This window comes from Mytilus californianus, unplaced genomic scaffold (genome assembly GCF_021869535.1).
Source record: "Mytilus californianus isolate M0D057914Y unplaced genomic scaffold, xbMytCali1.0.p SCAF_10, whole genome shotgun sequence".
Lineage (NCBI taxonomy): Eukaryota > Metazoa > Mollusca > Bivalvia > Mytilida > Mytilidae > Mytilus > Mytilus californianus.
In genome coordinates, this window is record NW_026262582.1 from 71,378,585 (window position 1) to 71,400,802 (window position 22,218).

General features: G+C 29.9%; 1 protein-coding gene across 22 annotated transcripts in view; it reads right to left on the reverse strand.

Moving 5' to 3' along the window:
* The window catches only part of LOC127718464 (uncharacterized protein KIAA2012 homolog), a 115,309-nt gene that overhangs the window by 73,315 nt on the left and 19,776 nt on the right, over positions 1–22,218 (reverse strand). The window contains exons 1-2 of one of the 22 annotated variants that reach the window (XM_052224504.1): positions 15,743–16,410; positions 7,844–8,821 (exon numbers count right to left, since the gene is read on the reverse strand). The exons of 20 other annotated variants lie outside the window; for them this stretch is intronic. In XM_052224504.1, coding sequence (XP_052080464.1) covers positions 7,844–8,074 — 231 coding nt within the window. In that variant the 5' untranslated portion in view covers positions 8,075–8,821; positions 15,743–16,410. Of the gene's footprint in view, positions 1–7,843; positions 8,836–15,742; positions 16,411–22,218 lie in introns of those variants that run through there. One more of the 22 variants, XM_052224505.1, reaches the window with a different exon arrangement.

The following is a 22,218-nucleotide window of genomic DNA, read 5'->3' on the forward strand; positions in this document are numbered from 1 at the left end:
AACCTGTGTGACTGACATATAGATCATAAAATATTTCCATACACCAAATATAGTTGAACTATTGCATATAGTATTTGAAAAAAAGACCAAAACACAAAAACTTAACTTTGACCACTGAACCATGAAAATGAGGTCAAGGTCCGATGACACCTGCCAGCTAGATATGTACACCTTACAATCATTCCATACACCAAATATAGAAGACCTATTGCATACAGTATAAGAAAAACAGACCAAAACACAAAAACTTAACTATAACCACTGAACCATGAAAATAAGGTCAAGGTCAGATGACACCTGCCAGTTGGACATGTACACCTTACAGTCCTTCCATACACCGAATATACTAGACCTATTGCTTATAGTATCTGAGATATGGACTTGACCACCAAAACTTAACCTTGTTCACTGATCCATGAAATGAGGTCGAGGTCAAGTGAAAACTGTCTGACGGGCATGAGGACCTTGCAAGGTACGCACATACTAAATATAGTTATCCTATTACTTATAATAAGAGAGAATTTAACATTACAAAAAATCTTAACTTTTTTTTCAAGTAGTCACTGAACCATGAAAATGAGGTCAAGGACATTGGACATGTGACTGATGGAAACTTCGTAACATGAGGCATCCATATACAAAGTATGAAGCATCCAGATCTTTTACCTTCTAAAATATTAAGCTTTTAAGAAGTTAGCTAATGCCGCCGCCGCCGGATCACTATTCCTATGTCGAGCTTTCTGCGACAAAAGTCGCAGGCTCGACAAAAATTATGAAAAGAAAAGTAGAGATTAACGGGCAAAATTTTTAAAGGCATTCAAATGGATAAAATCAGAGGATTCCGAAAATCTGACAAAAATTCCAAAACATGACAAGCGAACATCCTTAAAAAAATCAGCATTGATGGCAGATCTATGAAAGTCTCTATTTAGTTATTCTTTAAACTGTCCAAGACTATAGGCAATCTAAAGTTAAACAATGAGGACTGATCGTGATCACCTGTCTCAAGTTGAATCCTAAATGTTGACCTTCAGATGTCCTTTTTGTTTTGTTCTGTTGTCCAATTGCTGTCATTGAACCTGATGTTCAAAAAGTGTTTCTCGTTTTTTATATAGATTAGACCGTTGGTTTTCCTGTTTGAATTGTTTTACACTAGTCTTTTTGGGGCCCTAATTACAGCTTGCTGTTCGGTGTGAGCCAATGCTCCGTGTTGAAGGCTGTACTTTGACCTATAATGGTTTACTTTTACACATTGTGACTTGGATGGATAGTTGTCTCATTGGCACTCATACCACATCTTCTTATTTATATATAAAAGTATACTTACCAAATTTCCAGTAAAGATCATGCCAATTTTTGCTGGAGATAGATATCTTACTTGCCATAAGGCTATGAACTAAATACTAATTTACCTACCTGAATGATTCAACAATTATGAAAGACGAGTTTTGATTTATTAGAGAACTTTCTGACTAAATTGATCCTTACCATTTTTGTATTTAATGAAATACTGCAAATTATAACAAGAATGTGTCCATAGCACCCAGATGCCCCACTTGCACTTCCATTTTAATTTATATGTTCAGTGGACTGTGAAATTGGGGTGAACTCTAATTTGGCATTAAAATCAAAAAGATCATAATAATTCATAGGGAACATGTGTACAAAGTTTTAAGTTGATTGGACTTCAACATCATAAAATAACTACCTTGACCAAAAACTTTAACCTGAAGATGGACAGACGGACAAACGGACGGACACCAAACGGACGCACAGACCAAAAAACATAATGCCCCTCTACTATTATAGGTGGGGCATAAAAATTGTGCAATGTTTCAGTACTGTGAAAATTGTGACTACATATCAAAATCATATGACAATATAAAGACAACTATTATAGCCATTATAAGACATTTTCAGACAGAAAAGTTCATGAGGGTCGTATTATATAACATAAAACTCACATCTAAAATTTAAATCCCGATTTTACAAGCATCCTTCCCTGAAATCACTGTTTTTTACTTAGACCCTGTTCACACTTGGACATTTAGATGGATTTAAACTAGATGGGTTCACTTTAGATCGATTTAAGCCCAATGTTAACACTTTGAATCTATCCTAAATCGGTCTAAACTAAAACACCAAAAAGAGGTAGTTTAATTAGTTTGAATCAATCTAAAGTGAACCAATCTAACTTTAGATGTGAATGCAGATATCGATCTAAACTAGTACGATTGAATCGAAAATAATGTGTGCGCATGTACGGCGGCAAAATTACACATGTAATTTATTACAAAATGGATGACAAATATAAAACGGCTGAAAATCAACGAAAACTATAGGAACAACAGTATCCAAACATTAATTTGATTAAATATTTCTGTTTATACAGTGTTTATATTCTTTCACTGGTAATTAGGTAACTAGATCGACTGCTTTTTTATATGTAGACAGTGAACGCAGTGGTTCAGATTAGACCAAAAGAGATTGTTAGGATTAAAGATAATATGAAAGCTAACTGGTTTTATTTAGATGGATTAAAATTTAGATGGATTAAAATTTAGATGGATTAGAAAAGTGCTAGTGTGAATGGGGTCTTAATTTTCAACTTTTGAACATATTGACAAAATTTCTGAAGGACGTCGCTATTCTTGTTTTTGACGTTTTGTCAGACATTCGGAATCCTCTAGTGTTAACCATGTGGTGCCATTAAAAATTTTGCCCACTAACCCCTATTTTTCTTTTCATAATTTTATTAGATATAGTTTAATCAAGCCTTACTTGAAAATCTTATAAAATCCTTATTTTTTCATAGTTTTTGAAAGAAAAAAGGTGCCCATGTTATATGTATGTAAAATCTAGAGAGAATCATTTCCCGCCAAATTTTCAAAGGTTTAAAATATCTTGAAGGCGAGCTTAGTACGGACCCTTCATTTTTTCTGCTTTTTAATTAAGTTCCTTTATTTATTTACTATCAATTTATAACAGTCTTTTAAAAAGCTTTATTTTGAAACAGAGTAGCGAACATCCTTAAATATACTGTATGGTATTTATAATATAATGATACCTACTTTCAATGGACATCTTGGCTTAACTGCTTTGTAATATCTAGCATGTTGTATTAATTGTGTTGCTCCATGTATCAATTTTCTGTCTCCAAAATGATACTCCCAAAATGTTATATACATAATTGTTTAGTATCTTTATTTCACAAAATTCAGGTTAATTTAGTCAATAAATATTCCACTAACAACTAATACCTTACTTTTTTCCTCAATTCAATTGCCTTAATTTACTGCTTTACTGATCATATCACTTTTGCGAATAGTTAAAATGAATTAGTGCTACTTTTTCACAAAATTCAGGGTCAAAGGTCAATAAATATTCCACTAGCAAGTAATTCCTACTTTTCCAAAATTTTATTGCCTTAATTTACTGCCATTGATCACTCACTTTTGCAAATGTTATCATTTCTTCACAAAATCCAGGTCAAAGGTCAAGAAATATTCCACTAATAAACAATTCCTACTTTCTCTGACTGCCACTAATCACAACATTTTTACTCTATTCAATTAAATCAGAAAATCTTCTAAAGTTATTATCACTTATTAATATAAATTTTGACATCATTATCTTAACTAATACCAATAGATGTTGCTTCTCTATGGCTTTTTAAACTCAAGTGTTCACAAATATGATTTTCTGATTTCCAAACACAATAATCACAAGTGTATTTATCATTTAACACTTTTTCTGGTTTATTAACTTTTCTCCTTATCTTTCACAAAAATAATTCCACCACATGTAAATATTACAAAATTTCAACTTTTTACTTTTATTTCTGTGATTTGAACGAGTATCATTTTTTAAAATTTCCACACAGAAGAAATTTACACGTCACACGACTCAGCACAACATTTTTTAATAATAATATTTTTTTCGTTTTATACTGCATCACTTTTCTTCTATTTTTCACAAAACTTTTTTACAATTAAACGAAATTTTCAACTGTGTACTGACTTTTTTCAAGTTTTCTTGTGTAAAATTATTCAAATACAGAAAAAAATCATATATCCAGAAGAATTCAAAATCATTTCCTAAATTCCTGCTTTATTTAACATAAGTATTTGTCACTCCTCAAAATCACATTGAAAAACAAAAAATATGAAAAACAAACATTTTACAATGGATATGTATGACTGTGAAATATTTATCCAAATTTGAGAAAAGTTATATTTTCAACCTGTCTCGTGAAAGGAGATTTCGTCACCTGTCTAACCCCTACCTGGTAAAACCCAATCAAAAATCCCTTTGATCTTTTGATATTAAAACTTTTAGTGTTAAAAGTAACAATTAAACTATTTTATTTCTATTTTCAAAATAAATAAATGATTTAAGACTTTTAATTTTAAAAATAAAATAGTAATTAATTCAAGGTGATACATATTTTATTGCTTAAAGAGAAAGGTTTTTCATGAACCAGCTATAAAATTGTCATAACTTGTTAATGGCTTATATAGTCATGATGTCTTCCGATGGTCATTTTTACCATTTGAAGACATAAATTTAATGTAATTGACCCGAACTTACTCATCCAAGTGTCTCATACATAATTAATGCTAATTCTAAAAAATCTTACATCATAGAAAAGCCAGCTTAAACATGTGTAGCAATTAAAATACTGGACAAAATTTGAACACAAGAGAATAAAATGGGGGGTGGATTATGTAAACCAAGTGGGGGTTGTCTTTTTTTGTGAACTTTTTTTTCCAGAATTTAATCAAGCCAAACAAAACGTTTGCCTTTAAGAGTTCCAAGACCTTTTAAATAATCCTATTTCTATATATTCCAGCTGAATGTTGTTTGTTTTTGGGGTTTTTTTTTTTTGTGGGAGGGTCATTTTTTTGTGGTGAATCATTTATATAAAAAAAAGAACTGCAAAAATTTCATGAACATTTATTTCCAGAATTGAAATCATGAAAATGATGAAATAATAATTCAACTTGATTTCTTTTATTAATGATATTATCAAGTAAGATCATTGATATCAAAGCCGCAAGAAAGTTTTCACTTTTTAATGGAATGTCAGTTAATTTAGTTAATGATCAGTTAATTTACTTTCATTAACTAACAGGAAAGTCTTTTTTATTCATGAACAAAACTAAACAAGAATGTGTCCATAGTACACGGATGCCCCACTCGCACTTTCCTTTTCTATGTTCAGTGGACCATGAAATAAGGGTCAGAACTCTAATTTGGCATTAAAATTAGAAGGACCATATCATAGGGAACATGTGTACAAAGTTTCAAATTGATTGGACTTCAAATATATCAAAAACTACCTTGACCAAAAACTTAATTTAACCTGACACGAGACAGATAGACGAACAGACTCACAGACCAGAAAACATAATGCCCCTACTACTATCCTAGGCGGGGCATAAACATTTTTTAATTGAAATCATGAAATACAAGCATGTGGAGAAATATTGATTTCACCACTGCAACAAGAGTGTTCAGATATTTCTCCACTCGAGACAGTTAAATTTTAATATGTAAAGTGCGAGGCTTGCCGAGCTTTTTAAATAATTAAAATTCAACTTTTGAGAGTGGAGAAATATTGTAATACACGAGTTATAGTGGTGGAATCTGTTTCTCTAATGATTTTTATCCTTCCTTTTCAAAGATTTGCAGGAAGTTGTGTTCTTTATATGTGACGTCATCAGGCATGGTCGCCTAATTTCATGACGTCACAATAGGAAATTCAGAAGAAACCAAGAAAATTTGACATCATAATTAAATTTCGACCAATAATTTGCAGAGAGCAGATATTTCACTAGTGAGGCGAAATATTTTCTCACACCAATCAAAATTTTTTGAAAATAGCACAAAAATTAGAGTAACCTGTGTATTGATTGGCAGACAACAGTTGCTACTCAGGCATTCCAAAATTTATATATTTTATTTTAATGAAAAGCAACATTCATGACTGCGCATGCTTCCCATTCCAACGTCATAACAACGCATTGGAAAACAAACAAAAACGATGATATGGTTGTAACCTAAAAATGTCAAAAAATTAATTACCATTAATTAAATGCTTCTTTTTCATAATTTGATAGGGTTGTAAAAGAGTTGTTGATCCCACACACAGTTTTAAGATGAAGCACTTCTGCATTTCATTTAAAAATATGCTTTAGTCGATGCTTTTACACCTCAATAAAAACACAAAAGAAGCATGAAATCATACTGCCCCCCTCCCCCTCCCCTCTTCCAAACAAAAGAGAAAAATAAATAGAAAACTGGAAAGCGAATACAAAACAGCAAAATCTTTCTCTGATAGAATTCATAAATAAGCTCCAACATAAAAGTACAAAGTTTATCCTGACGATCTGTCAAATATTGATCCTTCTGCCCCAAGCAAACAATCATTTTTAAAAATCTTTTGTAATTCCATTAATAAACATTTATCACATTCTACGCCAGACTAACTATACAACATTGATGGCTGTTTGATCAATTTCAAACGGTTTGTTAATTTTTTATGTAACCGCTTGTTAATCATGAGAAAAATCAATGTTGCGTATTTCTGCATGTTTGATTGCAACGATATGTCAATTGTACAGTAAACATTTAACAATGATCATTTAAATGCTTTACAAATTTTCAAACAGTTTAAAAAAAGAAAATAACTAATGCACTAAAATATGAGACAATTCTAAAATCTAAAACTTCAATGTTAACAGGCAGAAAAAGGTCAAATAAAGTCTAGCCTGTATATAGAGGTCGTCCTCGGAAAACTGGGAAAAACTAATTACCTTATACAGAAGGTAACCTTTGAAATTGTAACTGCATTCAAACAAGACATCCCCAAAAAAGAGGTTACCTTAAGAGCAGGTTTGACTGTACCTGATAAATTACTGTAAATTCAGAAATTATTGCGTTCATATATTATTGCGATTTTGTCATTTTAGACTAAAAGACGATTTTAATTTTTGAGATATTGAGAAAAATCCTGTTTAATTCATATAAAAAATTTCAAAATGCGAGATTAAATTATTGCGATATAACCCTGTCACAGTTTTCACAATGATAAAAACATCGCAATAATTTCTGAATTTACAGTAACATAAAATTGACACAAATGAGAAACAATCAAATTATTTACGTTAGAATCTTAATAGTCTCTAAACTTTATTCACAACTTTAACTCTGGGTTAATAGAGCTTGATATATTGTAATACCCTCGCTATAAGTAGTTAGTAAACAGGATTTTTCTCATTGTTGAAAGCTGTACAGTTGCCTATAATTGCTAACATCCACTTTTTTTAACTTTGGTGGATAGTTGTCTCTTGGGCAATCATACCTCATCTCCTTATTTTTATATAGGTGATGAATGATTGGATGTAAAAAAATGCATAGATTAAAGAAAGCTCTTATTTGTTGTTCCTGTGAAAAAAATCAACTAAATCATTATCAAATGGATGGAAAGAAACAAGTACACCCCCCCCTCCTTTGGAATGGATGTATAATAAGTGAATCTGTGAGCTACTGCTCACTAACGATACCGCCGCCCCGCTAAAAGTATAAGGTAAACAGGAAATTGTTGAGTGATGAATCGGAAACACATCACACTGTATAGCTGACTCATATAAACCCTGAAACTAAATTTCAGAAATCCTTGTTATGTAGTTCCTGAGAAAGATGCGACGAAAATTATTCATGGGACGAACAGATGGATGGACTGACGGATGGACAGACAGAGATAAAACAGTAAACCCCTACTTTTTTAAAGCGGAGGTATAAAAAAACATAAGAATGTAACTGTTAGGATTGTATTTACCAGATTTAATCTTGTCCGTGTTCTACTTCTAAATGCTAACAATCTACTGTCCACAACAATTGGTGGCAGGAGTCCACATCCAAGTTTACGTTTTCTTTGACGTTCATGTTTAATCAATGGAACTATGGGTAATGTAGGCGACTGACGTAGACGTTTAGGATGATATCGTGGAACTGCTACAACTTTTGTTGGTCTGCTAGGCAGAGGTGGTAAAAGGTATGCAGACACCATTTTGTTTATTTTGTCATTTATTATAAACAGTATGTTTTATATCTATTTATATTCATACAAGTAAATGTTTTCCAACACATGAATAGTAGTTATCTATAATTCACTTAAGAAATGTTCGCTCTGTAAAATCTCTTCAAATGAATACACTTTGGCACTTTTAATTATTACAGATCAGTTTTTGAACACATTAAGTTAAGTGATGCAATATTATATGATAGCATCAAGAATTTATCTATCCTGAGGTCATAGTGGTCATACTTGTACTACAAATATTATCTTGTGTTAAATCCTGAATTAGCATAAAAACCTTGACAAAATGCAGAGATAAGATACAACTTGAGGTTTGAGTGACAGTCTATGTAACACCATCAATTTATGTAATTGTTGAACACTTTTCTCAATTTCTGGGTGGAAAAAACTTTTTTCAAACATATATATTGTATGTTCATCCACTTAGTCCTAATACTTGATTTTATATATCACAAAACACACTAATAAACTGATCCTTTATAGCCTAAATCTCACAAATTCTTCAAATATCTTCCACTGCATTCCATGAATTTGCATATCATTTGCATAAATCATTTCATAACACTTAATATTCGTTCACACACCATGTTAAAAATTTTTCATAATTCAATTTTCTTCAATAAACTTTCAACCTGTTGTTTCAAAAAAATTATTTGTAAGTCTCTATACTCCATCGGAAGCCTTTCTTCTTCGGGTAACCAAAATTCCAACTACCACCTAAATTCAAATTAGTACTGAATTATTTTCCAGAAATGGAATTCAGATAAAATAAGATTTTATACTGCTTTAGAATATTGGAAAGTGTCTTTCAAGAACAAACCATTAACAATTAATTAACCAGAAACAAATTATAGGTTGAACAAAACAAACCGATACTTTTTCCCAGAGTTATGAGAGCTTGTCCTTTTTACTGGACATAAAATGCCTAACAATTTCCTGGTAATTTTAATAATCTGTATAATTTTTTGTCGGATTTCTGCATAGATTTACTTTCTGTGATGCTTAAATCAATAATATTTCTTTTAATTTGCAAATCTTTTTTCGAAAACAAATCCTTTGTCAATTGTAGAAAAGAATGGAATGTTACGTCATTAAAAAAGTGCTTTTTTTTTAAATCAGCAAGTTTATTCTAAAAAGCCGTTATTGATTTATATCTTGAATTTCTTTTGATTAACTGTGATGAACTTTATTCACATTTTGTGTGAAAGTAAAAAAAAAAAATCGAATTTTTTCTTTATTTTATAGTTCTAAGGGGGAAAAACTATGACACAACCCAACTATTGCCCTTGGTTTTAAGCCTCAAGCAATAGTATGCATCTCAGTGACAGCAAACATCCTTATCCCCTTACAACCCAAGTCAATAAATGTCAATGCTACAATAAATTCAGAAATTATTGAGCATATTTATCATTGCGATTTTTGAAGAATGGACAAAAATGCTAAATTTCTTATTGCGATTTCAGGAAAAGCTCAGGCGTACAGATATATGTATCAGGTATCAGAATGTGAGTTCTTATTATTGCTATACTCACCCAGTTGCATTAACAGCTATAATAAAAACTCAGCAATAATTAATTAACAGTATTTAACTCTTTGAAAAATTAAAACAATTCTCTATACAGTGATGGAACTTTCCTCAATTACGATTCTTTTTTCTTTTTCCACAATCACTGATTGATATTTTTTCTTCCGTTCATCTTAAGTGACAAAAGTTTTAATCACTTAAAATTGTCCTGTTAAATTCCCAAGGTTAGAAAATCAAATGTTTATTGATACACATATCAAAAGTATTTATGATTTTGCACCAAATCAGATCTGGGAAAAAAATTATAATTACATATCCTTGTCATCTTTTTAATTAAAACATTTTTATGTAATGAATTACATGATCTCTGGTCGATTCAAGTCAAAATGCACAATCATGCTACTAAATGAAAACTTTAAAATTGCATCTATATGACTTTATCTACCCATCAAAATTCCAAATGTTAATTTTATGATGCATACTCATGCAATCGCCTGGTTTTTTTTCACACTATAACAAACGTATAAATCTTTTGAAGTAATTCCCGTGTTACACAAGCAAAACTTGATTTATAGTCCAAAAAATTAAAAACACAACCAATTATAGTAAGGTTCAGAACTTACACAGTTGGATTTGTTGAATAGCATGACTAACGTCATATTTTATAAAATTATCAAAAAGTTGTAATTTCCACCCCAAGCACAGTCATCCTAACTGAATTCATTTTCTTTACCTGCAATTCCAATTAATTTTTTTAAAGCACCATGCATTAGACTAATTAAAAGCTACACTTAAGAATTCCATCAATTAAAAAAGAGTCGTCCTGTTGCTCCTTTTACAATTTCTGCTTTTAAAGAATTTTCATGTTTCCTTAAACTTTCTAAAGGTTACTTCCTATAGAGAAACATAAAACATGTTTTACCCACATGAACTTTGAAAGAGTTAAAGATATTTTATCTTCAATTTGTTGTATTTACTTCAATCTATTTTTTTTATTTACATATCCAATTTAATGAACCTAAAAGGTGCTCTTTAAAAGTGTATCAATATACCTATTCTTAAATAAATCTGATGAATAAAATAAATTTATACAGGAGATGTCAATATATTGAATCTTTGGTACGATATAAACTGCATCTTTCAGAAATTGTGTTTTGCTATTGAATACTATTCATGATATGTTTACATTCATTTTCCTTTCATTTATATTTATTTACATATGAAGTACCCCGGTATACTATTGTAAAACTTACAATTATGCATACAAACATATTACAATATGCCTAATGGTACTTCAATCCTAAACAATTGTTTTGTTTTTGTAATTCCAAAAGTCTAATATGCAAGAGTTGTCTCTCTTTTGTCTCATTATTTTATGAGAATTAGAATTAGCAATTTGTCCTAAAAATAATCTTTAAAATAAAGATAAGAAGATGTGGTATGATTGCCAATGAAACAACTCTCCACCAGAGACTAAATCTGATCGTGATATATATAATATATTAAAATGATATATAAATATTTTTAAAAAGGTCGTATTTCAAGTGCCACCTCTACTGCTGCAGTCGTAAAGGGCAATAATTCTTAAAGAACTCACTCATAAAAGAAAGCTCATTAATTTCCCTTTATCTTGATAATATTGTATCAATTTTTTTTATACTAATTTGCATACACGTTATTATCCACAAAGGATTCAAGCTATTATTTGAGTAAAAGGTGAACTCAGGATAAAGGTCAAATTGAGACTGTAACCATGGTATCAAAAAAACAAAGTAAAAGGGATTCAGCATATACTCTGTCAGAGAGATTCAGAAAATGGTTCAAATTTATTTTTCATGATGACCTAAAGAAAATTAAAATCAAAGATTTAAAATGTTTACTTACTGAATAAACTTTAAAATCCTTTGAGTTGGTGCAATCTTTTTACAATGAAATCTATACATAATTCAATGCACAAAATGTGCATTTTGATTGTAATTGGTACTCTTTTATCTCTCATAAATAAATCATAAAATTACAAAAAATGCAGCCATTTATCATAAATCAATGATGCTTGTTATATAATTTATATCACAAATGCTTTCATGATGGCAAATTGAAGCAGACATTTAATATTTAATAAAATTTAATTAAAATGGTTTTATGTTTCATTTTAATGCTTAAATGGAATACAAATTGGAAATTTCATTTTTAAAAAAGTGAAATAATATTCCTTTTGTATTGTATTGTATTGTAGTATTTTATTATCATGTTGATTGTATTGAAGGAATGACTGTAATATTTTTTCTGTCTATGAAGATATAACATCTAAAATGTGGTGCACACTGAATAACCTGTGTAGCGTGTTATAGAAAAGTGTGCACCCTATATTTTTTGTTTTATTTTGAATAGACAGAAAAAATATTACAGTCATTCCTTATAATTTAATTCTATATATAAATTCCATTTTTAAGGAGCAAATCATGAAAAAACATTGATGACGTCACAGTCACATGACAAAATTATGTCTATGAAATAGACAAAAAACTTTCAGCTAATCAGAACATGTGTTACATCCAAAATTAAATTATTATAAAATATTGTTAAAACTTTTTATACTTCAACCAACAAGGAACTTTTGTTATATCTTTTTTTTCCTTCCCTCTTTGGAATTCAAAACTTAAAAATTTATATTGCAGATCTTCAAGGAAAAGGAGATCTAAGCAAATTTCTTTGAACAGAGGTTTGATTTAAAATTAAAATATTTGAGAAAAATGTGACTAAAATTTTGTCTTTATATATATATCTTTATAGCTTACTTCTAATCTTTGCTATAAAGTTTTTTAGGAAAAGATAAAACCCAATTCATTTTATACGTAAAACAATTATTCAGTCATAATTTTGAAAGGGGTCAAATTGAACTCAATCAATGACAAAATCTGATTCAAATACCCAAATTTAAAATCAAATGTTGATAAAAAGATTTAAAAAGTCTCCTATTTTGTCAGAGTTGACATATAATTCTTACATTTCAAGGTTAAAGCAAACACTCCAAACATGTTAGAGGGTCTGGATGGGGGTCCTTCAATCTGTATTCCTTAATTTTTTGGGCCATTTTTCTTTATTATTTATACTTTTTGCCCATTTTTCTCTATTCTTTATACTTTTTACCCATTATTCTCTATTCTTTATTTTTTTGGTCCATTTTTCTCTATTCTTTAAATTTTTTGCCCATTATATTCTCTATTCTGTAAACCCCCATCCACATGTTAGCCCTCTTCAGTTCATTTTGTTAAGATCTAATCGATGTATTAGGTCCCATTTTGTTAAAAATCTATCTCCAAATATTGAAGTACGTTGGTTTCTATTTGCAGGGCAAATTTTCAAGTGAGAAAAGATTAGCTTCCAAAAAATCTTGACATCTTAATACAAACAATTTTACATTACCGTACACCAAGATTATAAAAGGTTTAACGAAGTAAGAGAATTAACACCTTTTATACCTATGATTTTATTCCTAAAAAGAAGTGGCTTAATTAAGTAAAGGATTTATTTGTGTTAGCTTATGTTCAGTGTCAAATATTCCATTATGCATCTATTAAAACAAACACTTATCTCATTGGCAATCATACCACATCTCCTTATTTTTATATTAATTATGAAAAGATTGGGCTAAATTTTGTCAAAAAAGGTTGACAAGGGTTTGAAATATTGAAAATGTGGATGCATTTTAGAATTCTTTTGTTTCCTCTTGTCAGTTATTTTATGCTGGAATTTTAAATTGGACCTTTATCTTATGCTGAAATTCAAAAGTGGACCTTTATTTTATGCTGGAATTCTAAATTGGACCTTTATTTCATGCTGAAATTCAAAAGTGGACCTTTATTTTATGCTGGAATTCAAAATTGGACCTTTATTTTATGCTGAAATTCAAAAGTGGACCTTTATTTTATGCTGGAATTCTAAATTGGACCCTTATTTTATGCTGAAATTCAAAAGTGGACCTTTATTTTATGCTGGAATTCTAAATTGGACCTTTATTTTATGCTGAAATTCAAAAGTGGACCTTTATTTTATGCTGGAATTCTAAATTGGACCTTTATTTTATGCTGAAATTCAAAAGTGGACCTTTATTTTATGCTGGAATTCTAAATTGGACCTTTATTTTATGCTGGAATTCTAAATTGGACCTTTATTTTATGCTGAAATTCAAAAGTGGACCTTTATTTTATGCTGGAATTCTAAATTGGACCTTTATTTTATGCTGAAATTCAAAAGTGGACCTTTACTTTTGCACAAAACCAGGATTTACTGATTAACTTTTCGGGGTCCATGAAAGAATACTTTATTTTTGGGGAATTCGGGATGACACCACTCCAACCCCCTCTAGATAGTACATTAAAAAATAAGTTCAAGTTTATCAGCCTAGTTAAAAGACATCTTGAAAATATTGTCATATTTTCTTCCAACAATAAATCTAAACTTACTAAACTCTTCTAATGTTATTGTGGAAGAGTTTTTATATTGAAATACTGAACTCTTCTCATTTAATCAAAGAAAAAAATTACTTTCCCTACTTGGATAACTTACAGAATCACAGAGCAAAAAATGTCTTGTAATTCTATTTGATATAGATTTTTTTCTAAAAACAGCAAAAGATTACCTCTCATTAACATGATTAAGGCTAACTTCAAACAACTCATGAAATTGATTGATAGGAATGTACATTGTATAACTATTGATTTTAACTAATTAGTAAATTGATAAGTGCCCTAATTTCTTTTTTTACTGTTTGAAAACAAGCTATACATCAACTGGAGGTATTTTTTCCAAGGATTAAGTTTTCAAAATTATACTGATTATTTCAAATGATTAGGTTTAAATTAACCATCCAAACATGTTTAATTAATTAGATATTGATCTTGTTTCAGAGAATGTGTAGCTCAGACCTAAAATGAGAGGAAGACAAAATTTCTTTTTTATCTACATCTTGTAAGAGTAATTTCCCTTTGTAAAAAGAAATGTTTCTCATTTCTATCAGTAAATAAAATTTCGTTAATAAAAATCTGATTAAATCTCAAGTTTTGATTCTCAATATCCTTACTGAGGCTGATCGATTGTCCTCAGAATTTCCACAAGAAAGACAACTCTTACAACCACCAAAAGGGAAGTAACTTTTTAACATATGAAAAGAAGAAAAACAATTGTGACTACATATTGTGTTTATAGTCAGTACATTTTATATGAGTACTGAAAAATATAAAAATAAGGAGATGTGGTATGATTGCCAATGAGACAACTATTCACCAAAGTTAAAATGAAGTGGATGTAAGCAATTATAGACAACCGTAGGGCCTTCAACAATGAGAAAAACCCATACCGTATAGTCAGTTTTTTTTGTCTGGGTTAATTCATTATTAACTGATTCAAATAATTTAACCTGGTTATACTTTTAACAATATAACATATTAAAATCATTTTACACAAATTATGCTAAACAGACTCACTAAACATTTATGTCACAATGACACTGGTATTTATTAGAAATAAATATTTCTACCTTTGGCCTTTATTTGTAGAAAAATTACTTTTACTGAATTACCTTTTTTAATACCTATTTAATTATCCTTTATCTCACTACAATTATCGTTTTTTCTTTATCTTGCAAAAACCTTACATAACTATTATTGATTTTAAGGGCGTCACGACATGATAAAAAAATGATTTAATTCAATCAAGCATATTTCTTTTATTAACTGTAAATTATTAATTCAACGAAGTTAATTCTTTTGCTGACTGTAATCAAATTTGACATTTAGGCAAAAAAAAATAATAATACATGAGTTTCCACTAACCCTACCTACCCTAATTTTTAGTGCCTACCCTAACACTTTTTATGCCATTTTGGAACAAGCACTGTTAAAGTCAGACTGATTCCCTAGTAGAAACCAGCTAAAAAATGTTTGTAAAATAAAATGAAATTGCCTACCTACCTACCCTATTTTTTTTTCAGCACGTTATCGGAAAGACATGTATTATTTTTTTTGGCCTTATATGTGTTGCAACTTAAATATGTCCCCTTTTTTTAAAAAGGAAATCGGCTTGAAAAGTGAAAACACATGTAAATAATTCACCTGCAAATCAGAAGATTTTAAATCAAGTAATAATTTATCATTTTATATAGAATTCCAATTCTATTTTAAAATTTTCTGAAATTCTCTGCAACTCAATTCTGTAACCATCAAACAATATTTCCAGCTGAAATCCAAATTTTTTCCCACCGGATTTCCTCAAAATATGAGATGAATCACAGTTTTTCACTTTTTCTGAAGATGATATTATTTGTATCCATATTTTTTCATACACAATCTAAATGAAATACAGAATATTTACTTCCAGTGTAAGTATATCCAATAGGAATAAAAGGTGAAGGGATTTTGTAAGTATCCAATTGGAATAAAAGGTGAACGGATGTTAATAACTACACAGCTATAGCAAACAATACCAGTTCATCAAATTAGCTTAATTTCACAAAGCTTCTTCATTTCCCTGGGAAAATGTGAAATACTGAGACACTGTTAACTGTTGAAAAAACATTTGGCTCTCAACACCAAAAAGATTTGTTTAAATATACATTCTCAATTGAGTTCAACACTAATTTTAAATACATCTGTATATTTCTTTCCATTCAACAAATGTTTTCGTTAGTATACAAATAAAGAAACTCAATTATGACTTCATCAAATCAGGTTTCATTTTCCTTTAGAAATGATACAGTAATCCGTTACGATAATATTTAAATCCAACTATCGTTAAAACGAGTATAGATGTTACCATTTAATATTTATTGAAATATATATGACTACATCAACTTCCCAAAGAAATTGTTATTTAAAGTGTCGATTTCAAAATCCATTAAATTTACTTAATAAAATTTCACATGCTTACAAATTAGTCTTCCTAATACACTTGACAGTTCATCACTTTCCTTAAAAGGTCACAATTTTTTTCTTCCAAAGTTGTAATATTTCAAACACTTCATCCACACAAAATCAATTTTGTACAATGAACAAAATCCTTGAAGAAAACATATCTATGATGTACATTCTGAACTGATCGTTGATCAGAGAGAATATATGCACGCTCGCTAATTGAATCTACATCGCAAATTAAAATACTATACACAGATTTTCACTATCTTGATCATATATGGCTTTAAAAATATCGTTACTGATACGACAGCAAAACAAATTATTTAAAACATTTCACTTCTCACTATATCGAGATAAACTATATATATATATAACTTTCTACTGTGAATTAACAAGTCTATAGTTTTTAAAACATTTAGAACAGAAATCATTCATGATAAATTGGTTAAAAGTCGTTTACGATACACTGTGATATTTTTCAAAAAAATATTTGTGACTTTTGGCACCAGTTCTCGTATCATAGGCGTTTACCCAGGTGATATATAACAGAGCACCGATTTAATATTGTGTATTGTCTTAAGAGTTACATGATTGTTTCTGAATGAAAAAGGAGATAACATTCTTACGATTTAATCTGATTTCTCACTCTACATCAGGTTCATTCAAGTGTTTAAATGGATATAAATTTGGCTGAAGATTGGTTATCCATAATTATTCTGTAATCTTAAGACGTTCATGTCAGTTTAGGACTTATTATGTTTTAAAATAAATATCAACCCAATTTGTCTATATAAGACCACAGATGCCTAACCCTTCATATGTGGCCCCTGATATATATATACTTTTAAAAATACAAAATAAATAATTGTCATGAATATGTCAAATTAAGATCTTTTTCTTATATGAATAAACCAAAATTTTTTTTAAATTATTCTGTAATCTTTAGATGTCAAATGGACTTATGTTTTCAAATAAATATCTACCGAAATTTGTCTATATATGAGACACAGATACCTTTCACATGTAGCCCCTAATATTTATTTAAATAAAAAATCAATAATTGTCTAATAATAAACCAAAAAAAATTTTAAATTGGAAAAAAATATTTTTGTATGAAATTCTATAAACAAGGCTAAATACAGCAAAAATGTATCCACTGAATAAGTTGGTTTACTGTTGAGTGTCAGGTATCTTTAATGCTTATCATGGTTCAACAATTGTATTTGTGGTTGCAATTTTAATTAAACTTTTCTGTCCGATTCAATTTTTTCGACAAAAACAAGACATTTAGAGATCAGCATCTATTGAGGTCAAAATATGCCATCAACAATAGCCAAGTGTGTAAGTAATTTATGTGAAGACCCATTAATTAAAAGAAGGGCTGTGATTTCTTGGTTTTTATACTTTCTCCAAAACAGAGACAGGGGAAATAACTCAATCCAATAATATAGTTCATTCAAGGTAATATTCTGCTTGTTGACTATTTTGAGATATAATCCTGATTTACAACTCTTGTCACAAAATATCCATGTAATATTATACAACAATTGACTTTTGATGAGGTTAATATGTGGTTTTAATGACTTTGAAAAAAATAATATTCACTGAGGCCAACGACCAAAGTGAATATCAGTTTTTAAAAAGTCAATTAAATCACATATTTACCGAAACAAAAGACTCTATTGTTTTATTCTGTATTCTGCAAGAGAATATGTATATTATTACGATTTATTTTACCAAATCCAATTGTACATGTAAAAGCATGTATTGTTTTGAGCGGTGAATATACTTTTTCTGCAGGTGAATATGCTGTTTTGTTCCATTTCATATTGAACAAGCATCTGTCCAAAGTACATGGATGCCCCACTCGCACTATCATTTTCTATGTTCAGTGGACCTTGAAATTGGGGTCAAAACTCTAGAGAGTTAGAAAAATTAGAAAGATCATATCAACTTCATCAAAAACTACCTTGACCAAAAACTTTAACCTGAAGCGGGACAGACAGGTGAATGGAGGGACGGACGTACGAACCGACACACAGACCGAAAAACATAATGCCCCTAGGTGGGGCATAAAAACCTACTAAAGTTCTATCAATATGGAATAAACTACAAAATACAGAGATAATAATAACCTCTGAGAGAATAACCCATAATCCCCAGCATTTACTGTGAAAAATCACCACATAATCTTGAACTTATTTAACTCATTCCTTAATCCTGAACTTTATCCATACTGAATATCAATGATTCAAAACTGATAAAATATTGATTTCTTATAATTCATTAAGTTTGAAAATATATGAAAAAGGAAGCTATGTAATCCTGCAGAGATATATCATATTGAGGAAAAAACATTGCCATAACTGAGAAATTTTGAAAAATGGATTTTCATTACTCTACTTAAAAAAGAGTTGTATCATAATATCATAAATTTCTAAATAAAGATTTGTAGGGACTGTGGGGGCTTATATATGTTCCCCTAATTTTTAAATCACATAGGTCCCCCCCTCACATAGCTGATTTTTTTTATGTGTAAAAAAAAAGATATAGGATCAAATTTTCCCCAGAAATATTTTTTATTAAACTTTTCCATCTACCGGTATACTGAATTTTACAGTATCACAGCTTAATAGTAGTGTATTTCGAGCTTTCTATAACACCATATCAGATTCTGAACATGTACAGGACCAAATTGTACAGGTCTAAAGATGGCTCAAAATCTGGATTTAGAAGGAATATGTGTGACAAACTTTGAATCAAATAATATTGAATATTAACTATGTATTTCACATCGAATATTTTATGGTAATATTCTTAACAAAGCACAAAAATGTCGGCATTCACCTCAAAAATTAACCAAACCTTTAAACAGACTTATTCGGAAAGGATATAGTTACGAAGCTGTTGTCAAGTCATTTAAGGATTGCATATTTTGGTATTAATATTGATTCACTCATAGGGTCTTTGCATCGGAAATAAACACATTTATTCTAAAACCAGTTGTTGGCATGATACGGGTTATGTTCTTCTCATATATTTGTATGATACTATTTTAACCCCTAACGGGAGGGATTGTACTTGACATAATCTTTCAATCAGTTTAATTGAGGTCTGGAGCTGGCATGTCAGTAACTGCAGCTAGTAGTCATTTGTTCATTTATGTATCATTGTCATTTTGCTTAGTTTCTTTTGTAACCTATTCTGACATCGGACTCAGACTTCTTTTAAACTGAGTTTTACTGTGCGTATTGCTATGTGTTTCTTTATTCTACATTGGCTAGAGGTATAGGGGAGGGTTGAGATCTATCAAAACATGTTTAACCCCGCCGCATTTTTGCACCTGTCCCAAGTCAGGAGCCTCTGACCTTTGTTAGTCTTGTATGTTTTTTAATTTTAGTTCATTTATATGTTTTGGAGTTTAGTGTGACGTCCATTTTCACTGAACTAGTACACAATTTTATTTAGGGGCCAGCTGGGGACCACCTCCGGGGGCGGAATTTTCTCACAGCGTTGAACACCCATTGGTGGCCTTCGGCTGTTGTCTGCTCTTTGGTCGGGTTGTTGTCTCTTTGACATATTCCCCATTTCCATTCTCAATTTTAATATCTTTTATTTACAAGTTCATTAAAATTTTAAGTTTTTGCTATTTCTGTCCTGTAATGCACAATTTTTACACACACATAACACAGGGGCGGATCCAAGATTTCTCAAAAGGGTCGGAATTCCAGAAAACAGAATTTATAAAAAATTTCAAACTTGATCTGTGTTTTATGGAAATAAGCAATGTGTGTAAGTTTCATAACATTTAACTGAGCAAAACTAAAGTAAGAGAACAGAAACCAATTTTGGGACGTATGTAAGTACAGACAGACAAGGGTAACACTTAATGCCCCCTCGCCTAGCAGCAGGGGCATAAAAATTCAACTTAATCAGCAAATATTCTATACTCAGTGTGAAACGATAAGTACTGTTTGTACAAAATGATTGTCACGAGGTTCTATAATCCTTCTAATAACCTAATTATCGGGAACAAGATAATCAAACCTGATAAAGTCACAATTTTTAAGACACTTTAAACCTTTTTAGACATTTAATAATGTCAATTTATCAAAACTGATAAAATCTTACAAAATGGAAGTAATGCCATAGAATTCCCTGTATTGATTAAGGCACCTATTGTACCTTTTTTTTCAATATCCTGATTGTGGAGAAAATTTCTCCATTAATCAGAATAATGAAGGGCAACATTAACATTTTAAAAGGATGTTCGCTACTCTGTTTCAAAATAACAAGCTTTTTAAAAGACTATTATATATTGTTAGAATATGAATAAAGAAGCTAAAAAAGCAGAAAATAATGAAGGGTCAGTGTGCTTGTTTTCGAGATATAAGCCATTGAAAATGTGGCGGGAAATAATTCTCTCTTGATTTTTCATATATTTAACATTGGCACCTTTTTTCTTTCAAAAACGATGAAAAAATAACAAGGATTTTATAAGATTTTCAAAGATGACATTTTAAACTATATGTAATGAAATTATGGAAAAAAAAGTAGGGGTTAGTGGGCAAAATTTTTAATGGCACTACATGGATAAAACCAGAGGATTCCGAATATCTGGCAAAAATTCAAAACCAAGAGGAGCGAACATCCTTAATTCTCATGCCATCATTTTTTGCATTAGGTACACTATGTTATACAGATGCATAATGTATTTTCACATTTCATAATCTTTATAACTGCAGGTAGATTCTTTGTCAATTAAGAGTATCGTTTTTACTTTTCTTTTAGTAAGTGGTTACAAAATTGTATTTTTCTTTTTTTAACTCAAGGTCACAGATTCCTATATATATATTACCCCAAACTTTTGTTCGCAAGGATACACAAATGTTTGACCAATAACATTGTATAATTTAAATCACAAACAAAAACAGTAATAAAATTGGTTGTAAGTTAGCTTGATATATGAAACAAGCATCACAAAATGATTTTACAAAATAAAATGTCCAAAATACTGTACTGTGTCAACAGCCTTAAAAGGTGAAATTTCATGGAATAAAAAGATCATGAAAGTAAATCTTTCTTTTAATCATACCTTAAGTACAGGAATTCATTGCTTTTAAATGAACTTGATATTTTAAATGGTATTAAAATTATTCATGAAAAAGGTTTTAAATAACTAAGCAGTGCTACAAATAAATACAACTTCAAAATGTTTATTTTTCTTTAACTGGAACAATTGACTCAGAATTACATATTATTTCAGTATCCTTTCAGTTTAGTTACCAAAAAAAAAATGGAGATACTATTTGGTAAAATTCAATCTTAAACAAAATTATAGGACAGTGCCAATTGCCAACTCACAATGTGAGTACTATAGCATTTCAATTTTCCAATTCAAGTGCCCTTTACAATAAAAATTCAACTTCTTGTGAAAAAAAAAAATCATGGTAATTAAACTTCTTAAAAACCAAGAACTTTAACCTGTTACAAATGGACAGACTAACAGATGGACAAAAATACTTGAAAACATATTATAGTAAGCTCAATGTCAAAATATAAAATAATGTTCACCATCCAATCTAATATAGTGATTTAAATATACATCAACAAAAAGAAAATATCCTTCAATCAATCCTCCACACTTTTATTTTTCATGGTTAAATCAATAAAGTCAT